The sequence below is a fragment of the Crinia signifera genome, chromosome 3 (genome assembly GCF_055691185.1).
Source record: "Crinia signifera chromosome 3, ASM5569118v1, whole genome shotgun sequence".
Classification (NCBI taxonomy): domain Eukaryota; kingdom Metazoa; phylum Chordata; class Amphibia; order Anura; family Myobatrachidae; genus Crinia; species Crinia signifera.
In genome coordinates, this window is record NC_139219.1 from 284,915,535 (window position 1) to 284,937,083 (window position 21,549).

The window sequence follows — 21,549 nt, forward strand, 5'->3', positions numbered from 1 at the left end:
GGTCTGTCGACCCTTTGACCCATAACCCTTGTTTCAAGTGTCATTTTTCCCTATTGGATCTATGTAGAAAAAGTGCAAAGGTACAACAGAAACTGATGGGTACAGAATGTAGTCTCATTGACATAGCTCACACATATTATGCCCCTTTCAGACCGCACTTTGTAAACGGTATATTGCCGTTTTTTTACCGTTTTAAAACGGTCATTTGTGCGGTCTGAAAGGTGCCCCTTAACCGTTTTACAAAAGCCGATTTTGTAAAACGGTTAAAATGGAGGGTCCTACCCGTTTCAGACCCGGTATTTTTGCATCAAAATCGGGTCTGAAACGGTATTTAGGACCCAGCCAATGAGCTGGTTCCTAAATTCAGAGCAGCGAATATTTAATGAGCACTCATTAAATATTCTCAGCACTGGAGCCGCCCCCCCCCGTGCGTGTCGCCCCCCCCGCGCATGTGTCGACACCCCCCCACGCGGCGCGTGTGTCGACACCCGCCGTGCAGCCGGTACCTTCGTTGTGGATCCCGGCAGTGAAGTATGGTCGGGGAAGCACTTATGAAAAAAAAGCGTCTTTCAGAAAATGGCTGCCCCATAGGAAAACCTGTTTTAAAAAACTGTCTTTCGTATGGGGCAGCCATTTTCTGAAACACACTTTTTTTCATAAGTGCTTCCCCGACCAACTGCAGTGCCGGATCACGCAACGGAGGTACCGGCTGCACGGGGGGGGGGTTGTTAGCCCTCGGGTGGGGGGGATTTGGGGGTGTTAACCCCCGGGGAAGGGGGGGCGGGGGCGGCACGCGCTGAAGACTGGCTTTGACCCTGTTTTTGGAAAGTTTCCAAAAAACGGGTCTGCCAGTGTAAAAAAAACCGCACTTAAACGGTAATATACCGTTTAAGAGATGCGGTGTGAAAGGGGTTTTACCTGGCAGACCCGTTTTTGGAAACGTTTCCAAATACAGGGTCAAAGCCAGTTTTGCGGTCTGAAAGCAGCATTAGTAACATGTATTTGCCCAGCTTTCTTAGCATTTGTGTCTATTTTTATTACCGCTGTATATACTGTGCTGTGTATGTGGCTATAGATCACTACAGTTTCATCTGACCATAGCTAAACATAGCTCAGCTAGAGGAAAGGCTACATGTGCTGCTAGTCTCACTCTTATATATCACCCAGGTAGCAGCTCAGTGACCTAGTGAAGCTAGTCCTAAAGGAACTGACAACTATATATGGAGTTCAAAAAGTCCCTCAGCAATAAACATTGTCTTTGGCTGCTGATCTCCTCTGGGGAACAAAGCCAGTGAGGAATCACAGAGATCCTGCATCATAAGCATTTCTCTTATATCTCATGTAAAGAAAATGTTTAAAAACAATTATGTTGCCCTATTACCTATCATACATTCTCTGTGTGGAGACTATTTTAGCACCCAGTTACTGTGAGGGGACTTTTTGATAGGAAACAGTCTGTAATCCCTAAAACCACAGACAACTACTGTACCTATCACCAGTGTAGCCAAGCAAAGGCTACGAAAGGAACCCGGGAATCACCCTTCCAGAGGGTGACACCAAAACGCTGTCTCCTTCTCGGTAGGGTGGCCAATCCCAGGATCGGGATCGGCAGTATCCCGGGATTTGACCCTCAAATGTCTGAGATTTAAATCCCAGGATTAGAGTATCCAATCCCGGGATTTTTTGGGATTAGACTGCACCTGCTGGACAAGCTCATGGAGTGCTGTAATGGGGGGCTTCTCAATGAAGCCATGCACCCTGACTAAAGTAAATGGGCTTAATGTGAGGCCACACCTCTTTCTTGAAGTCCTGCCCCCTTTTTGATTGTGCAACCTCGTAACCACCACTGTAGCCACTGAGAATGATGAAATTTTTTGGTTTGTTGCTCAAACTGACACATTCAGACCAATTAAAGAAAATTCACAAAATATGTTGTATTTAAAGGGAACATAATATATCTGAACAATTTTACATTTTAGCCAATAACTGTGAATCTTGCATTTTATTTGTTTGCATGAATAGTTGATATAATCTACGTATTAATCGTAATCATCCTTTTTGGAGGTTCCACAGAGGAATCCAAACAGACCAGCCACTATCTGACTAAGAGCAGCTATGGCTTCTAAAAGTCCAATGACGGACAAAGCCACAAACACTGTGAGGTGGATGATCTTCTGCGTGATCTCATTGATTTCCAAATCCAGTTCGAAATCTGCTACCCTCTCCTGCACAATCCCCCGCGGTGTCATATTGACGTTACTTGATGTTGGTAAGCAACTACCATTCAAGAACCACTGTAGGTCAAAATTCAGGCTTTGGAAGTTGCTGAGGAAGATGAAGACAGTTGTAAATGATCAGTTTAATAGATAGTCATGTACATCTTCATATATCGTCTACATGTTGTCTTTAATATGTATATGTAATGTATGCTGTTCATGTGTGTGTGTATATTAACTTAACCAGTTATCTTTCACTTTTTCTTTGTTCTTGTACTGAAGTGAAACCTCTAGGTGAGTTTTGGGTATCACAAATTGGGGCAAATGTATTAAGCCTGGAACAGTGGTTATAAAGTGGCTATAATGCACCAACCAATCAGCCCCATTGATTGCTATGGGCATCACCTTCACATCCTCTTTATGAGGCTTTATCAATGACATGTAGCCATTTAACAGTAATATTTTCATACAAGATATTTTTTTAAATAAACCCGGTGATACTTGCTATTAGTTTATCTGGATGGATAAATATTATGACGGAACAACCTCAGGCTGTGATGCTCAGTAATCATGACTGTGATTAAGTAATCGGTCAGTTTGGTCAGTAACACCAGTAACGGTCAGTGAGTTATTTTGTTTCTGTGCAAGGAGTTATTTTGTTTCTGTGCAAGGAAAATACTGACTGCTTTATTTGTACACTGCAATATAGATCTCACTTTGAAGAAAAACCCCACCCAAATCTAATTCTCTCTGCACATGTTACATCTGCCCCACCTGCAGTGCACATGGTTTTGTCCATCTAAAGGTGCCCATACACGGTCCATTTAACGGATCCGTTCGGCACTTAATTAGCACGCATCGCATCGGATCGCATCCCTAGTGCATGCCTTGTGCATGCACTGTGATCCGATGCGATGTGTACCTAGTACAAAAAGTATGTGCAGCACATACTTTTTTGTACCGTACGATGAGATGCGCGGGAGCGCGCATCTCATAGTACAGAACGGACGGTCCGGGAACGGACTGTCTATGGGCACCATAAGAAGGATTTTGTCAGAAAGAGTGAACTAGAATAAGGCCCACAGTTCCATGGGTAAGAGCACACACCAACACACTAACCACATACTCTGAACTATGTTAAAGGAATATAAGTATTGGTGCAATGTCAATTATTGTTTGAGTATATTTCATTGTGTCCTATAACCTCCACTTCATTAATCAAGTGCTGTATCTCTACAGATGCCTAACATGACATTAGATGCTCACCACATTCATGTGGGGTTTTTTCCCCACATCAAAATATACTGGCAGGTTAATTGGATTCTGACAATGAAAATCTATCCATTTACAGGATGGCATTGGCAATCTAATGTCTGCGCATGACCAGATAGCTGTATCCCAGTGCTAGCATAATCAGCCTTCCAGTCAGCAGGAGAAATCCATCAGGAGCAGGGTTTTCTTCCGGAGGAGCACCAGAATTAGAGGGGTAGAACAATATTGCAGGAATCCAATTAAGTGCAACCCCAACAATGGCAACCAATAAGGGAGTTCAACTGCGGGCCCTTCGCCCCTGAAGATCTGCATCCTGATTTGCTCAAAGTGCTCGCTACTCCATGGAGTGGTGTATATTTTATAAGGCCAGATACTACAGTTGTACAGCGTCCCGCAATCGCTCATGGGTGCAAGCTGCTCGCACCTAACTGGTTCCCCCATTGAGTGTTAACTAAGGTTCTTAGTAAATAAACCCATTGAAATAAAAATAAAAATAGTAATTTTACCCTTTGAGTGACAACATCTTTGTGAGCGATGTGCAAAATATACGCTAAAAACATTTGTTATATAAATTAAAATAAAATATGTGTAAAAAAAAGATATTTCATATATATAAGGTAAATATTCCAGATCATTATGATGAATAAAAATGTTTGCCAATTTTCAGGCCTATTTTGACAAATTCACTTGGCGCTCAAGGGTTAATCAATGTTTAGTACGCAATTTATTATACTGTAACTATGATGACGAATACCCCCTTTCAAACAGAAAATGAAATTCCCAGGTGAAGCAGTTCCACCCGGGAATTTCATTAAATACACTGGTCCTTTATCTGTGTGAAAGGGTCAATCCGGATCTTAAACTCCGGGTCTCCGACCTTGCAAATGACCAGGGTCGGAGACCCGGAGTTTAAGATCCGGATAATAGAGAAATCTCCGGGTCTGAATTTTAGACCCAGAAATTTGCTCTCCTGTGTGAAGGGGGTCTGACGGTGGCGGCCAAATAAACTGGCGTTTGAAATGCAGGGTAATTGGCGGTAAATGCTGGGTTATGTGTTGCCTTGCGGGTACACCACGTACTTGGCCACGTCCCCTGACCGGGCGGTCATGCTCCCTAATTTCAGGCGCGCCTTCGCCGCGCACTGATTTCCCTCCTCCACTGCCACCAATGTTGAGGGATATGGTATAGGGAGGCCCCTCAGAGGCCCATGTCTGCGTACATAACTACAGCATTCAATTACAATATTTACAGAAACATTAGAATAAGCTCAGAGAATATGACACCAAGCACTTGTACTCAGACATGCATCATTATAAGCTACGGTGCTAAATACCTTCTCTTACTTTTTACATGATGGAAAATGTGTTTGTTGTGTAAATGGCATAAACCCACCAGACAACCACTCTGAGGGGCTGCCGGAGGGGGATGGATCATACATTTACCTGAGGTTACCCAGTGTATAATCGCACTGTTCCAAGCTTTTACTCCCCTTCTCACAAATCAGAGGTCCTTTACTGATAGCAAAGATGGCTATCACAGTGCAATAAGCCCCTCCGATAATAGCGACAACACTCAACAGGGAGGAGGACAGCATCTGCGGGACACAGACCACATATGTTAGTGCATGTACACAATTTATTGCTGAAGTACAGATGTGTGATCGGTGCTTATGTATTATCTGGGCTCCTATGTTAAATGCACCCCATTTTTTCATACCCCTACTATCCAACTACGCATGGAGTTGATTTTATATAGTGTGGCGAGCGCAGCGAGCCACCGTGCCCGAAGCGTGGGGAGCGCAGCGAGCCCCGCGAGGGGACGCGGTCTCATAAGAAAAACGGGAGCCCAGATATTACATAAGTACCGTGTGATCTTACACTGGGCTCCAGTAGCCCCTCTTGGTGTACTATTTATTTATTTATTTGCAGTTTCTTATATAGCGCAGCAGATTCCGTTGCGCTTTACAATAGTACCATGTGACTCAGCCACACCTTGGGCCAGGTGCACTAAACTTCAAAAGTGATCAAATGGAGAGTGATAAACCACCAACCAATCAGCTCCTAGCTGCCATGTCACAGACTGTGTTTGAAAAATGTCAGGTAGGAGCTGATTGGTTTATCATTCTCCATTTTATCACTTTTGAAGCTTAGTGCATCTGGCCCCAAGTAACTTATTAGCTCAAAATGCGCATCCTATTCACATAAATAAAACCACTGGGAGCAATAGAACTACATGGCTCCCTTGCACTGATCAATGGCATGTGCTCTGGAATCGGTATAGGAAGTGCTATGATCCAGTGACTGTGGCTTTATCTCACACCAAGTTCTTTTGTGCTTCGAACTCACAGCCCAGTGCCTTTGGTACACTGTGGCCCTGATTGTGGTTGACTCGGTAAGCTACGAAGCTCGCAGTTTACCAAGTCCCAGAGGACCTGCCCCGCAGAGTCGCCCCCCCCCCCCCCCCCCGCCGTCGCTGTATCCCCTTGCAACCATGTGAGGGGATGTGTCATAAACACACATCCCCTCGCCTGTGCCCGCAGCAGGAGAATCATTCAATGCTCACCGACCATTGAATGATTTCTCCAGCCTTCGCACATATAAGTCAGTGGAGGCTGACTTATATTTTCGGGCAGCGTAACGAAGACAGGGAGGGTGGCTGACATCATGTGACGTCAGCCCCCCGCCTCCGGTACTCCTCGCCCTGGCCGTAATCCCATGAAACGCTGGGCGCGACCAGGGCCCACCACCCCATGCCCCCTGCCCACACTGCTCCGTGCGAATGAGCCGGTGACTATACAAGTCACAGAGTTAGTTCGCCAAGGGAGCCTGCACATGTGCATAAATCATAATGCGCATGCGCAGAAAAAAAAAACCATCGGGGGACAATGAAATCAGAATAAACCCCATGTGTGGTGTTCTGCTTTCTGCTGCATCTGCAATGTGAATAAGATGCAAAATGTAAGTGAAAAGATGGCACAATGCACCTCTCGGAGTGGCTCAGTTGCCCCACACTATAAAAAGGACATCATGGAATTGGAAAAAACCCAAAGAAGAGCAACAAAGCTTATTAGGGGAATGGAGAATTTAAGCTATGACGAGAGATTAAGCAAGCTAGGACTATTTACACTAGAGAAGAGACGTTTAAGGGGGGACATGCTCAACATTTACAAATATATTTACAAATATATCAGGGGCCAATATAAGGAACTCTCAAGCACTCTTTTTACTGCAAGAAAGGAAACTAGGACACGAGGGCACGAATTTAGAGGAAAGAAAATTTCGTTCCCTCAAAAGAAAAAATTTCTTTACGGTCAGAGCAGTCAAACTTTGGAACTCTCTTCCTGGAGAGGTGGTGTTGGCAGATACAATAAATACGTTCAAAATAAGGTTGGACAAGCATTTATTGGATAAAAATATCCAGGGGTACTAATAAGAACCATATTCTGTCTTTTACAAGGGATAAGCTATTAAAACGTAGGTTGAACTAGATGGACGCAAGTCTTTATTCAGCCTTATCTACTATGTAACTATGTAACATATGGTGCATGGACACTAGTAGATCAAACGGTTGTGCATATCTCGCACCGAAGAGTCAGCGCGGCAACAGTGGCACTTTTTAAAGCCCCATAAGGCTGTGAGCACTTTTGAACATATTGAGCAAAAACTGAAAACTGTGTGTATGTGTGTGTGTGTGTGTGTGTGTGTGTGTGTGTGTGTGTGGGGGGGGTATATAGGTGCTGTTTTCATTGTGGAGACGCTAAAACTATTTGCATCCCTTGCCAGGTCCTCAAGTATCCCTAACAGTTCAGATTTTCCAAGTCACCCAGCCGGTGCACTGTGCATCACCAACTGTCACATTTTAAAAATCCACAGGTGACCTGAAAAAGTGAGCTGTTTGCGGTACTTGAGGTCCGGAGTTAGGAACCATTGTTCGAATGTGTGCCTTATGTATGGCGCTGTGGACCACTTGGGACTTATAAATAAAAGATACTGTATTAATATCACAGAAAACAAAGAGTCTCGGGAAGTGATAAAGTGTCCGTGATAAGGCACCAGCCAATCAGCTCCTAACTGCCATGTTACAGACTTTGTTTAAAAAAAGAGTGCAATATGGGGCCAACACCAAAATGTTGTCCCCCGGGAGTGCTGATGCTGAGTTTTCTTAAATAGAAGCAGTTGCTGGAGGTGGGAGGGTCAATCCCCATGAAGAACTTCAAAAAGAAAAACACAAGGGGAAGCAGCGCTCAGATAAAAATTAGTGAATCAATTGAATAAAAATGTATACATTGGGGGGAATCAGTTAAAAGATAATATATATCAATAGCTCAGTGATCAGATCTCACGTGGGTTGATGAACCCCAATCGGGGTGGGAGTATGTCCTGTGCACTGTCCACAATGCACTGGTCCCAATTGGATGGAGTCCTGTAACTGCAGCATTGGATTGTCCTGTGTGCCCACCGAGGGAGTGGCTGATGTAGTGAGCCTGACTACAACCTCGTGGCACTCTGTATCCAAGATGACAGGTATTTAGCCGAAGAATTCCACTTATTTGGGGACCCGTGGTCAGAAGAATAAGCAGGTGTATGTTCCCACGTTCTCTCTGGATCAGGATAGCCAAAACAGCACCACCAACGCGTTTCCCTAGACTAACGCCAGCTTTGTCAAGGACAGGAGCTGATTGGCTGGTGCGTTGTCACCAGAAACTTTTGAATTTTATTATGCTCAATAAATCTGCCCCAAAGTGACTTATATCAAAAGTATTTACAACTGTGATGTACTATGATACAGTGCCAAGCATAATACCGGCTTTTATGTGAATAAATAAAAAAAGGGGAATTAGGTGGAGACAATGCTTGAAGTGTGTCGGCATACAGCGGTATACATACCGACACTTTGACTGCAATTATGCGGAAGTTGCTGCTTCCAAAGAAGCAATTGGCTGTACAGCGGGTGGCTTGTATACAGCTCATCAACCGTCTCTACAGGACAAAGACACAGCACCTACTCCATTAGCTACCGCTCTCAATGAGGTGAGCACAAGATCGACAGAAGGGCATGTTTTTGGACCTTGGGGGATGTTGGATGCTGGCTCCCCAGAATCATCATCCGCACTCGCCAATAGTACAGACTTCATCAAGCCACCTGGACATGGTACATTAGCCACCTGGACACGGTACATTAGCCACCTGGACACGGTACATTAGCCACCTGGACACGATACATTAGCCACCTTTACTTTGATAACCCCACTGACTCTTAGAGACTCCCAGAGCTCTCACCTTGGGACAGATTATTAATACACATAGTTCTATTGTTGCAGCATATATGTACATAGTTGCTTATGTGTGTAGACAGAATTATATGTGTATACCTCTACTGCATTAACCAACAAGTACTATTTGTAGAGTAAGGACTCTGATTAAATAATGCCTATTATTTATTTGTTACCCACTCTCCCTCTTTTGTATGCACTCTGGAGTCCTGCAGTGCCGCCCACCTGCTTATTAATGCGACCCACAGTCAGCTTCACCTGCATGCCTGGCAGTAGTGCATTCTGTCCTAGTCCTGGCTGATGTTGAATAGAGATCCAGTCTTCCTCCCCTCTAGGCTCCTTGCCTATGTGGCAATCTCCTGGCTCCAGCTTCTTAACTTCAGGTAGATGAATTATACCTGCACGTACAGTCTGGGTATAATGCTTCCAGCTTCACCTCTTTACCCATGCGAAGCAGTAGCAGCACTGACAAGATGTATTAACAGCTTGTCATCTGGAGCAAGGATGTGAAATCTCCCCCTTCTGGTGATCCCTGCTACAGCAACGCAACACATGAACCTAGTGCTGATGTGCTGTCTCTCCTCTGGACAGCTCCTCAGGGGAAGGCCGGATCCAGCTATTATCGCGAGATCTCACATGCAGCCCGGAGCCTGCGGCTGCTGCAGCTGGGGACAACGCTGTCTCTGCTGCTGTGTATTGGCAATGACAGCGAGAGTCAGTGTGACTTTTCTAAAATCAGGATATGAACAAATATTTGAAGTGTGTATCTTAAAGACACATCGAAATATAATGAGAAATGCAATGCCTGCCCCTGGAAATGTCTGTATACACTATAAAACCTATGTGTACCAGCAATTGGATTTGCTATACTATATAGTGTTGTCCCAAAATGTATTCTGTACTTGCAGAATTATAACTGATTTATTATTTTTATCTCTATATTTATATTCACTTGTATTTTTATTATTATTTGCATTATTATCTTTATAGTTATTTTTATTTAATTTTATTTTTATTTTTATTTTTATTTTTATTTTTATTTTTATTTCTATTTTTTATCTTTATTTTTATTTTTATTTTTATTAATAATTTTTTCTAATATTCTCCTGTCGATTTTATTTTTATTTTTATTGTGATTATATGCATATATTATATATGCAAGCATGTGCTAACAGAACTGATCGTTATTTGTGCAGTAAACAGCAAAATAGGAAAGCTGTAATGATTGCTGCAGCTGAGCTTTAAAGTGAAACACCGTAATGAAGCTGCTAATTGTGTAGCCATAGACAACTGGCCACACACACCTGTGCACAAAATCAAGGTATAAAACCGGCCCACATAGCTGCACCTCTTATCCCCAATTGAAAAAGCTGCCGTAGTGCGGCGAAACGCGTCTTGGACCTGAGCCCTGCTGCCGCCATCTGAACCAGAGGACCTGGAGGTAAATACTCAATTCCAGAGTCTCACTATATTCACCCGTCCTCGGTCCCTGGTAATCACGTACGGGCGCAGCAGTGGCAGTTAACGGAAGACGGCAGCAGACACCGAATTCCCTGCAAACACACAGCCGCCCCGTGTCTCTGGTGGAGCGCAGGAGACCGATACACAGCCTTTGCCGGCGTCAGTGTTTAGCGGCTTGTGTTTGGCTTTCTGGCCGGCACAGCCGCTGTACTAACAACTAACACAGCACGCAGGGCAATTGGCATGGCTTACGATCTCGGACCCAAACCTGTTGCAGAGTAACCAGTTTGTTATACAAGATTACAGCTGCCGACCTCATCGACACAAGTGTCGACTACAGCGCTATATCATCTATCCTGCTGATTTCTCACAACCCTTTGGAAAATAACCCTTGTGGATTACAAATACCCTGTTGGGTCATTTCACAGCCTTCCTTCATTCCCACAAAGTGGTGGTGACTTATCTCCCAATTGGGACATCATCTCCTGGTTCATATGCGCATATGAAAAGAAACCAATTAACCAGGACCTGGTAACTATATATTGCACTTTAAACAGTTGCTAATTTTGCACATGCATTTTTAATAATAATACTTTTACATTTATCTGCGCAATTTTTCTTCCAAAAAAAAATTTTTTCCCCCCCTTGTCTTCCCCTTTTTTCAATTTATCTATTTTTATTTTTATTTATTTATTATTTTTTATTCTTTATATTTTTTATTTTTATTTTTATTTTTATTTTTATTTATTTATTTTTCTTTACTTTTCAATATTTGTATTTTAATTTAATTTAATTTTATTGGTATTAATTTGTTCCATTAGTACCTTATTTCATTATTTATCACATCTACTTCTTGTGTATATCCTGTGTTTATTAATTTGTACAGTACTAATAATGTTCGCATGATATGTTTATTCAATAAATTTTATACTTGTGTGCAAGAGGCGCCTACTGGTATCTCTCTTTTGTATTGGCAATGACACCTGCAGCTTTTAATTTTAAGCGGGCCGCTTGAAATGACAGCACGGTCCGCAATTGGCCCCCGGGCCTGACTTTGGACATGCCTGATATAGGATAAAAATATATCCTATACAATCGATTCCTGCTTTTACATTTACACTAACACCTTCGTTTTAATTTAATTGACAACAAATAGATGTGCAGTTAAGGTGTACTTACTTACCCCTGCTCTGGAATTGCAGCTACCTTTCTTCCTGGCTGATAAACTCATTGAAACAGCTGGTAAAACCTATAGAAAGAATTGATAAAAACAATACGTATTTGATAATACCCAGAAATCACATACTGTAGGTGTGCATCCAGGGCTAACGGCTATTTCTGTATGCACCCCATCAACCAGATTAAAAGTAAACACCAACATGGACATGCTTGCATACAGTATATTAATATCATACTAGTCAACAGCTCGTCAAAATGACGGAGCTGCTGAGACCTGGGGCTCTGTCATGCTAGATGTATAGGAGTAGAGGGGGTGGAGCTTCGTTGGGTGCCATCTTGGGACCACTGGTCAGGGCCTGATTAAAGGTTCCAGGTGCCCTAGGCTAATACACATGTAGCTCTCCTTGTAATGCTCAGTGTTGCAAGTTAGGGGGTACGGCGTGGTACGGAGTACCTGTAAGAAATATCTTGCAGGTACGCAGTACCACTTACCACTTACCCCTTAACCCAGTCAATTCTATTTTTAGATTAAGTCTAAATATAATGCATCTGCAGCCCGCCCACCCAGCGTTATTATTGGTGCTGTATTCAGCTACCGGCTACTGCTGACTTACCCTGTCACACTGACAGGCATCAGCGGCGCCGACAGCATGAAGAGCAGGCTCCGCAATTGTAAACACAAGCTGCTCAGCTCTCCCCCAAGCAAAAGCCAACCCACCCCCAGTCATTCCCTTTTTCTCATTCCCTGTCTCCTGATGCCATGCCACTATTGTCATTTAGTCACTCCTCTAGCTTTGTGTGGCCACGCCCCCTCATGACACATGACCACGCCCATTTTTGGTGGAGGCCATCAGTACCACCAAGAAAAAAATTCTACTTGCACCACTGGTAATGCTGCTAAACACACATATACGGGTACTCAAGGAATGCTGTACAACAGAGATAGCAGCCATTGTACAACCATTTGGCTTTGGTGCTGGTCCAGAACAGGGGTGAAAACGCATTTCAGTGTATGTGAATCACACCTTCCTCAGGCCAAAGCCAAGTGGTTGAGGACCCTGCTGTCTCCGTTGGGTACTTATATGTTAGTTGGGCGCCCACTATAGTTACTACGCTCATACCCCCACTATCCATGTCGGTATGGAGTTGATATTATATAGTGTGGCGAGCGCAGTGAGCCACCGAGCCCGAAGCCTGGGGAGCGTAGCGAGCCCCGCGAGGGGACACGGAAAACTAAGCAAATAGCTTAGCCCAACTAACATATAAGTACCCTCCGTTGTACAGCCCAGCGAGAACAACTTGCCTACTAATACTCAGACGGACTCTATACATCTGACAGGGTAATTATCCCACCCCATGCTGGGGATTATTCCGGAACTTTTGCTACCAGGAGCATCTAATGCATTCCAACTTGAACTCTGTAAAAGGGTGTGTATCATTTCTACACCTATATCAACATCCCAGGAATTTGGTCCATCGTATTATTATTTTTTATTCCCCATTTTTCTGTTATTGTTTTTATATTGGCCTAATCCGAGCTCGTATTATTGATGATGACTGTTCTGTATATTTATGTGTTTTATGATTAAACATTATTACGTAGCTGCCAGATAGGGATTGCTTTGATGATTGATGTGTTTATATGCAGTAATTCCACAACTCATTGATAGTCACATAAACCTTAATTAATGTGTTTATTGTAATAAGGTCATGGTCATTTAAGGGATAAGGAAATATCCAGCACAAAAACAGCCTAAGAATGTTTACCTACTCTAATTTTTCCCTTGTTGGACCTTGCACAGTACTAAAAATTGCCAAATACTGAGCATTATTATAGAAAGAGCACTCTCTGCATTTTGCATCCATTCCCTGTGCCCCGTCCTTGTTTGTATACGGAAATAAACTTCTAAGCCATTTTGTATAGACAGTCTATAGTCTATAGTATATAGACAGATATCTACTAATAACTTCATTGTATTTTCCCGATATACTCTGATTTATGTTGGAGACACTGTGGGCACAAGGGTACATTGCTACCTGTTTGGTGGGACTGTCCTGTAATTACACCCTACTGGGTGTCATTGTCATTCTTGTTAACAAGGTTTTCTTGTTGTCCAGTCCAAAAGACCCCATCCACACTTTGCAAACTGCTCAAGGGAATCGCAAAGTCTGCGAGTAAACTCTGTAGCCACATTTTCAATGCTACCAAGCTTATAAATGCTACACATTGGGTACCACCTGCTGCTCCCCCTTCACCAGCATTAATTAATAACATATGGTTCATAGCTTCCATGGAATATCTTTAAATACATTTCATAATACCTTGGGTCCCTGGTATTTCTATTCCCATAGATATATATATACAGCTAAACAGGATCCTGTTCAACTGCATTCTGCTAAAACGCAATGTGTAGACGCAGCCATAGAAGTGAGAGAAGAGTCAATCCGAATTAGATGTCAAGTGTTGGTGTAATTCAGAACATGCATTTGAACCTTGGAGCCACCGGGGGGGGGATTAAAAGATATGATGGTTTTTAAAGCTTAGAATCCTCAAAGTCCATCCATCAGAACCAGGTGTCTCTAAAAAGTTTATTTTATTAAACCAATCAAGTACTATTGGAAGATAGGAGAAGCTCCACCATACAGGGATAAAGGATTTGGCAGCGTTGTTCAAATGACACAATATATATCCAGATGGGTCAGGACAAGAAAATAAATATCCAAATGGAGGATGCATAGGAATGGATTCCCCCAGGATTGTAGCAGTAAGGATAAGGACTTCTGTCTAGAAGGGTTTTAGTAAAGGGCATTGCTATCAGATTGACAAGCTTACAAAAATGGAAAGAAAGGGGTCCCTTTGCTTGCTATAGAAGCAAGTGGGGGGTCCCCTGGGGGCGCAAGGTGTGACCTGCTTAACTCAAAAGCAGCTGCAACAAGATCAGGTGTGTCAGACCTGAAAATATACACAGAAAAAGAAAACCAAATTTTGCAGCGCTGTTAAAAATAAAAACCAATAACTAGTTGGATTGACTTCACAATTTTTATATAATAAAATATTTTTAAAAAGAATAACACAATTTAATAGGCCATATGGCCACACATGTAATACATAGACTGGTAAAAGTGCATGGGTGAAATAAGCAGAACTCGGATAAACTGAATTACTGTCCGTTCCTATAGTGCCTTGGAATAAATGATAGGACCACCTCTGTATTCAGAGTGGGTTATAGTTACCGTCCTCCTTGCTCAATTTGGGGGGAGAATGGATCCTGATGGAATATAAATTTCCCTTAGTACGTCCAAAAGTCCCTTTTTTGAATAGAGAGTCCTTTAGGTAGGAGTGGGGCTTGCCACTTGATGTTAATGGAGCAGGTAAAGGAGGAATATTCGGTCCTTTCAGGCTGGTTCGGGCAGTTGGAAAAGCAAATATGCTGGGGTCAGTAGTCCGCTTCTGCTTCTGGGGTTAGTGTCCACCTGACGCGTTTCGCTCAAAACAAGCTTTTTCAAAGGTGTAATTACACCTTTGAAAAAGCTTGTTTTGAGCGAAACGCGTCAGATGGACACTAACCCCAGAAGCGGAAGCGGACTACTGACCCCAGCATATTTGCTTTTCCAACTGCCCGAACCAGCCTGAAAGGACTGAATATTCCTCCTTTACCTGCTCCATTAACATCAAGTGGCAAGCCCCACTCCTACCTAAAGGACTCTCTATTCAAAAAAGGGACTTTTGGACGTACTAAGGGAAATTTATATTCCATCAGGATCCATTCTCCGCCCAAATTGAGCAAGGAGGACGGTAACTATAACCCACTCTGAATACAGAGGTGGTCCTATCATTTATTCCAAGGCACTATAGGAACGGACAGTAATTCAGTTTATCCGAGTTCTGCTTATTTCACCCATGCACTTTTACCAGTCTATGTATTACATGTGTGGCCATATGGCCTATTAAATTGTGTTATTCTTTTTAAAAATATTTTATTATATAAAAATTGTGAAGTCAATCCAACTAGTTATTGGTTTTTATTTTTAACAGCGCTGCAAAATTTGGTTTTCTTTTTCTGTGACAAGCTTACAAGCCTATATTGGGTCTCTACCACAAGATGATAAATATTTTCCCATATTTAACTTTACCCAATTCTTCACCCAACTCAAGGTCCCACACCCCAGTAAAATGGGGAAGAAATATACTAGCCACAAATATCCACTGACTTGAGGTTCTAAATCAGACATATATTATGTGATGGAGCAGCCAAACTACCACTCAAGTGTTCAAAAAGTGGTGGATCCAAAAAACGGGCCATGCGATTGGAGAAAGCGATGGACCTGTAAATAGCACCAGTACTCTCTATGGTAAATTCTATTTGTCCTGTAATTCAGTGAAAGAGACAATCTTGCTCCCACTAATCAGCTGTCCAACTCTTACAGTCCCACAGCATATCATGATTGACTACCATCAATACCCGGAAGGAATTGTCAATTCAATAGAAATTACTTCAGATCCAGCTTGAAATGTGGTCTACCCCCCCCCCCCATCCCCAAACAAAGGCTCTAATAAGGGACTGAACATCCAAAACCAATTTGAGAGGTACTTTAATAGGCAAGGTTTGCAATAAATATAGAATTATTGCAAGGGAGTTTATTTTAACGATACCCAACTTCCCAAACCAAGAAAATGGTCTGTAAATCTGAGTGAAGTTTGGTCAGGAGCGGAGTAAAATTAACCACAAATACCAATAGCAGGATGGACATGGACAGACATCGTACTTGTATATTTATTTTACTTTATATATTTATTAAATACATCAATAACCAACAAAATTAATTTGAATGTATATAACTTTATATAATAAAACCATTGGTATACAGCGCAGTAATATTACGTGTGTATATATATATATATATATATATATATATATATATATATATAGCTATATATTGCCATCGGTTCGTCTTTTTAAATTTTTATATTCCCTCACAGGCATAATTTTTATTTGAAGCTGGTTGTTTAATTCATTTTGAAGTATTATTGGTTAATTTGATAGCGCCTGAGTATTGTTGGGATCGATCTCTAGTTAGAACAACACCAATATACTTTAATTGAGAGGCATGCCAGGCAAAGTGGAAAGCAGTGGGCAACTATGCATTAGAGATATCTGCTATGGGTTTATGGTATAGCATGCCGACAGGGACTGTTGGGGATTCCGACAGTCATTAGTGCGACATTGGAATTCCGACTGCCCGGACCCAGACAGCGAGGCGAGCACAACAAAGCCCCTTGCGGGTTCTCTGCCCTTACCACCTATTCTACTCTCTCTCTACGTGGGTCGTGGATCTCTACGAGGGACAATAGCCCCTGTCAGTCGGAATCCAACGTCAGTGTAATGCCGTCGGAGACCCGACTGTTGGGAGGCCAGCCGACACCCCTGCTAACTTTCACAGACACAGTAGCTGGCAATGGTGCTGTGAATACGGTTCATTTAATCAGGTTCCTTAAAGCTTAGCTTTTTGTATATTGGTTGGTTGTTAATACCTACTGAGGATGTTGATTGTTCATATTAGCCTATCCTTTGCCTTTCGGAGAAGGATCCTGAATACCTCTCGCCTGTCTGCTTGTACTGGAGCACACGCATCCTGACAGCCCCACATGTGCATTAACACATAACTAATTATATTTATATTTTCTATAGGAATAGCTAATTATAGAAGATAGCTAATTTTATTTCATGGAGCAAAATTTATAATATTGTGAATTAAGCCATTTATAATGACTGCATTTGAAGTAACCCAGATCACAGATGGTGAGAACGTTGCCTTGACAGGAAATGTAATAAATAGACAGAATCGGATTAGTGGCTATGAGCAACATTACCTCTTTTTATTTATAGAAGCCTTCATAAATTTACCACTAAATTATTTCTTATTTAAGTATGATCAAATTATTCCCAGACTTCTAAAGTGGGCAAGCAGAGAAGTTGTCTACAACAACCTATTAGCTTTTAGCTGTAATAAATATCTATGATAACTCCTATAAAATGACAGTTAGAAGCTGATTGGTTATAAGTGGCATGTCCCCAACTAGTCCTCTTTATAGGGTTTGATAGTGTCCCCCACCACCACCACCACCACCACACTGTTTCATTGCATACATTGTCAAAGCATATTTCCTCTTACTTTGCTAGAAGAGGTTTCAGTCCTTCTAAGTAATACTCACAAGTAACCCTCCACCGACCACTCCTGGAAGCCACCACTCATAGCATGAAATAGGGCTATAGAAGAGTCTCCCATCTTCTACATAATCAGCAATGAGTGGAGTCAGGTTGAACGCGATGGCCAACAGAGTAAGCAACAGCAGAGAGAACCCATTGCAAGACGTCCAACTCTCTGTGCACGTCATGTTTGATGTCTGCTGAAGACTAACTTATTAGAGCGTGGTGCAAGACCTACTTAAAAAGGATACAGTTAAAGTTTAACAGATAATGGAAAGTACAGCATTAGATGTATTACATTTAATTGCAGGTCTAGAGTCCACATGCATGAGGAAGTACAGTAATTATTACATCAATTATGCTGTTGCTTTTTCAATTACTTAAGTCCTCCACAAGTTCTTAAGTATCTTATTTTGGATAACATCATTCTAATACCATACAACATAATTCTAAAAATGTACTTATTGTATACTACTACGTTATAAATGTTGGCATACAGTATGGGCCTTATTCAGATCGATCGCAGTACATTGTCTTCCTTCATCTCTTTGAGAAAGCCGCTGATAGCGCAAAGCAGGCGGAGAAATGCGTCGGTACTCACAACACTTTTCAGATTCCAATGAACAAAAGACCACTGTGACCGGACGCCTGCCTTTACGCTCTGGCTACGCCCTTCGAGTCCGCAGATGGCGGTTCCTGGTCTTACGGGACCTGGCAAATAGGGGATTCCCTGTTATCATCAGTAACTGCCTGCTACTGACTCTGCCCACTACGCAGAGGGAGGGGATATTGCTGCCACTACCAGGCTGCTACTTAGGCGACGCCTGGAACCACCGTTACCTCCTCAGGCCCAAACACTGGCACCTGAGTATTACCTGCTGGAGTGTGTGCGTAGACACGCTGCTAACACACCCCGACTGGCGTCGGTTGGTTCCCCACTGGTCATGGACCAGACCTCTGCTTCGGTAGCTGGCAGAGCGGAACTCAGAGATGCTGGACGCTATACCCAGTACAGCCGGAAAACGGAATTAGTGCAGTAATTCTGTTGGTCGCAAGATGAAAGCGGTCGTCTTGAGGCAATAGAAGTTGTATTTGCTCAAATATAAGCTCTTAAAAGAGCCCTCTCCTAGATCTCTCTAGGAGGCACAGAATACAGATGATGTTACAGTATTGAAGTCAGGCAGAAGTACAATTTTACACAGGGCAGCAGCCCTCCTTTTATGCAACTCCAATACACTTTACCACAGGGGGTAAACCCACCCTGTGGTCTCCAACCAATCAGCTTAAGTGCCAGAGACGAGCATGCATTGGGCACATGCACACTCTGTATTGACCCCTATGGACAGAGGGGAGTGGTTACTCCTCTGAGCCATAGCCCACCTGGGATGGCCAGGTACCATCCAGGTGCCGGTCTGTCTGGCTAGGGGGAAGGTTTCCCTCCAAAACCTACTTCCAGGAGCCTGTCAGGGGACCAGCTGAACACCTCTAGCCCAGACGTGAGCTCCAGAGATGGGCAGCCCTGATCCCCTGCCCGGGTCTTCTGCCTGCCGACGGAGAGCCCCATGGAGCCCCAGGGAACCACTCAGATGGTAGAAAGCTAATGTTCCCTGCTACCTTCCCTGTCTGGGAAAATATTCAGTTTTTGGGATAAAGACTGGGGGGGAAACCTGTTGCCCACACAGGACTCTGGATTCCCCCTGGGACATAACAACTACAGTAAGTGCACTTTTTCTTTAAAATAAATTTAAAGCACACATGTGTTACATTGTACACACTGAGCCTGTGCACTGCACAGGCTCCAAAGCCACACACCACATGTTAAATACATTGTACACTTTATACATTGTCTTACACAGGCTTAATCCCCCTGCAGCACTGCAGCATGGGACGTGTAGTCCCAGCTCAGTGCCTGCACATATAATTTACAATATGTGTTTTTACGGGAAACGGTCATCTGTCAGATCAGACTTAGGTCGACAGTCATTAGGTCGACCCCGAAAGTCATGTCAACCTTGACCCATGTCGACCTTTAACCCTGTCGACCTTGGGGCCAGTCGACCTTCCGGGGGCGACCTAATGACTGTAGACCTAATTCTGTTCTGACAGATGTACCGCTCCCGTTTTTACGTGCTGGGCTCCTTAATAACACTTTTACACAGGAACTACAGACACAAAGCCTGCTACCTGCAGTGCTGTGTCATTCCCCAGACATTAGCAAAAGGACTATTTAGCATCCCCCCATTTCCTCGTCACAAAGACTGCTAAATTCCTTCCTCCAGAAATGTGCAAAGTGCATTTTAAGTTTAGAATGCATTCCTCAATACAATATACAAAATATATGGTGTAGTCCCAGCTCAGTGCTGCTCATACAGTTAAAAACATGTCAAGTGCCCTTGTCCAAAATGGTGCCGCAGCGCAGACGGCTAACCCCTTCAGAGCTGTGGCCGCAATTAACCCTGTGTGCTGGGCTCTTCGGCCACAACCACCAATTTCTACTTACAGTGGACACAGCTCCAGGATCTATCAAATTCCAACTACGGATAAAGTTGCTTTTTCAAGGTTATTAAGCACCAGCAACTGGGAAATATGTGACATATTACTCTGTGTCAATCTGCAGGGTACTGTTTGTATATTGTCTGGGCAGACATAACAACTAAACAATCAGTTCAACTACATGCTTTTTCATTGGAACTAACAACTTCACTAATTATTTTTATGAATTAGCAGCTTGCAGTATAATATCTGCTATTACAGGATTTCATTACAAATGCCAACTAATATGGATATATTCAGCTAATCCTACGCTTGCCCATACTAACAAATAACACTGTTATACTGCTACTGCATAAAAGCGCTATTAATTCTGTATGCTTTTGTGGAACTATTAGGTTTTATATTATTGTTATTTTGTGTTTAGTTTTATTGTTTTTTATATTCCATAGTGGAATTACCAAGGCCTTATTGTGACAATATGATTACATTGTAATTCCTCTTTACCCTGATTCTAAAGTATTAATAAATGTTTTTTATTGTCTAAATGAACTTTAACCCATGTGCAGTTTTGTTTTTTTAGGTTTGATTTTTAACTTTTTTTCTTGAGGAGTTTGAGCAACCTGGGTGTGGTATAGGGTTTTGACAGTCGGGATCCCGACAGTAACATTGGGGCAGATGTATTAAGCCTGGCAAAGAGATAAAGTGGAAGGAGATAATGCACCAGCCAATCAGCTGTGTTTGAAATATGACAGTTGGGAGTTGATTGGCTGGTGCGTTATCTCCTGCCACTTTATCTCTTGTTTATCTCTTCTCCAGGCTTAATACATCTGCCCCAGTGTAACAAGAACACATCCCCTCGCATGCAACCGCTAGCAGGAGAAATCATTCGATGGTTGATGACCATCGAATGATTTCTCCTGCCTTCACAAATAAAAGTCAGTCTGAACTGACTGCTATTTATGTGCGCTAGGACGAAGGCGGGGCGGGCGGCTGACGTCATGTGACATCAGCTGTCCGCCCCTAGCAGGCTGATGCCCATAAAACATTGGCTATTCCCCTGGTCCTGTCCAGTGTCTGCCTCTGACCCTCCCTCTCCGCAGAAGCCGTTGGCTGTCGGGGTATGCACATGCGCATGCACAAATCCCTATCATCGGAAGGGGCTGAATTTGGATCGCTACGGGCGATCCTGAATCGGCCCCATATTGTACTATTTATTTATGTTAAGCTGGCCATACAACTACAGATTTATTGTCTGATCTGGCTGGTTGGAACAAAAACCTGGTAATGGATGAGAGCAAATTACAGTTGACCATTTGCTTTGAAATGCTGGAAAACTGTCATTCAGGTCACCAGGTTTTTGTTTCCACCAGCGAGATCTGACAATCAAACTGCATATGTATGGCCAGCATAACAACTTTGGTTAGTCTTGCAGAGCTCTCCTCCATGG

The 21,549-nt window shown here is 42.9% G+C and overlaps 1 protein-coding gene across 1 annotated transcript; it reads right to left on the reverse strand.

The window, feature by feature from the left end:
• Positions 1-1,184: 1,184 nt before the first annotated feature.
• On the reverse strand, positions 1,185-20,787 carry TM4SF20 (transmembrane 4 L six family member 20). Its single transcript, XM_083178352.1, has 4 exons — positions 17,615-20,787; positions 11,405-11,470; positions 4,931-5,082; positions 1,185-2,325 (listed from the first exon to the last, which is right to left on the reverse strand). Exons 1-4 carry the CDS (start codon positions 17,795-17,797, stop codon positions 2,040-2,042), a joined length of 687 nt encoding a protein of 228 aa, XP_083034478.1. The 5' UTR covers positions 17,798-20,787; the 3' UTR covers positions 1,185-2,039.
• Positions 20,788-21,549: the final 762 nt, after the last annotated feature.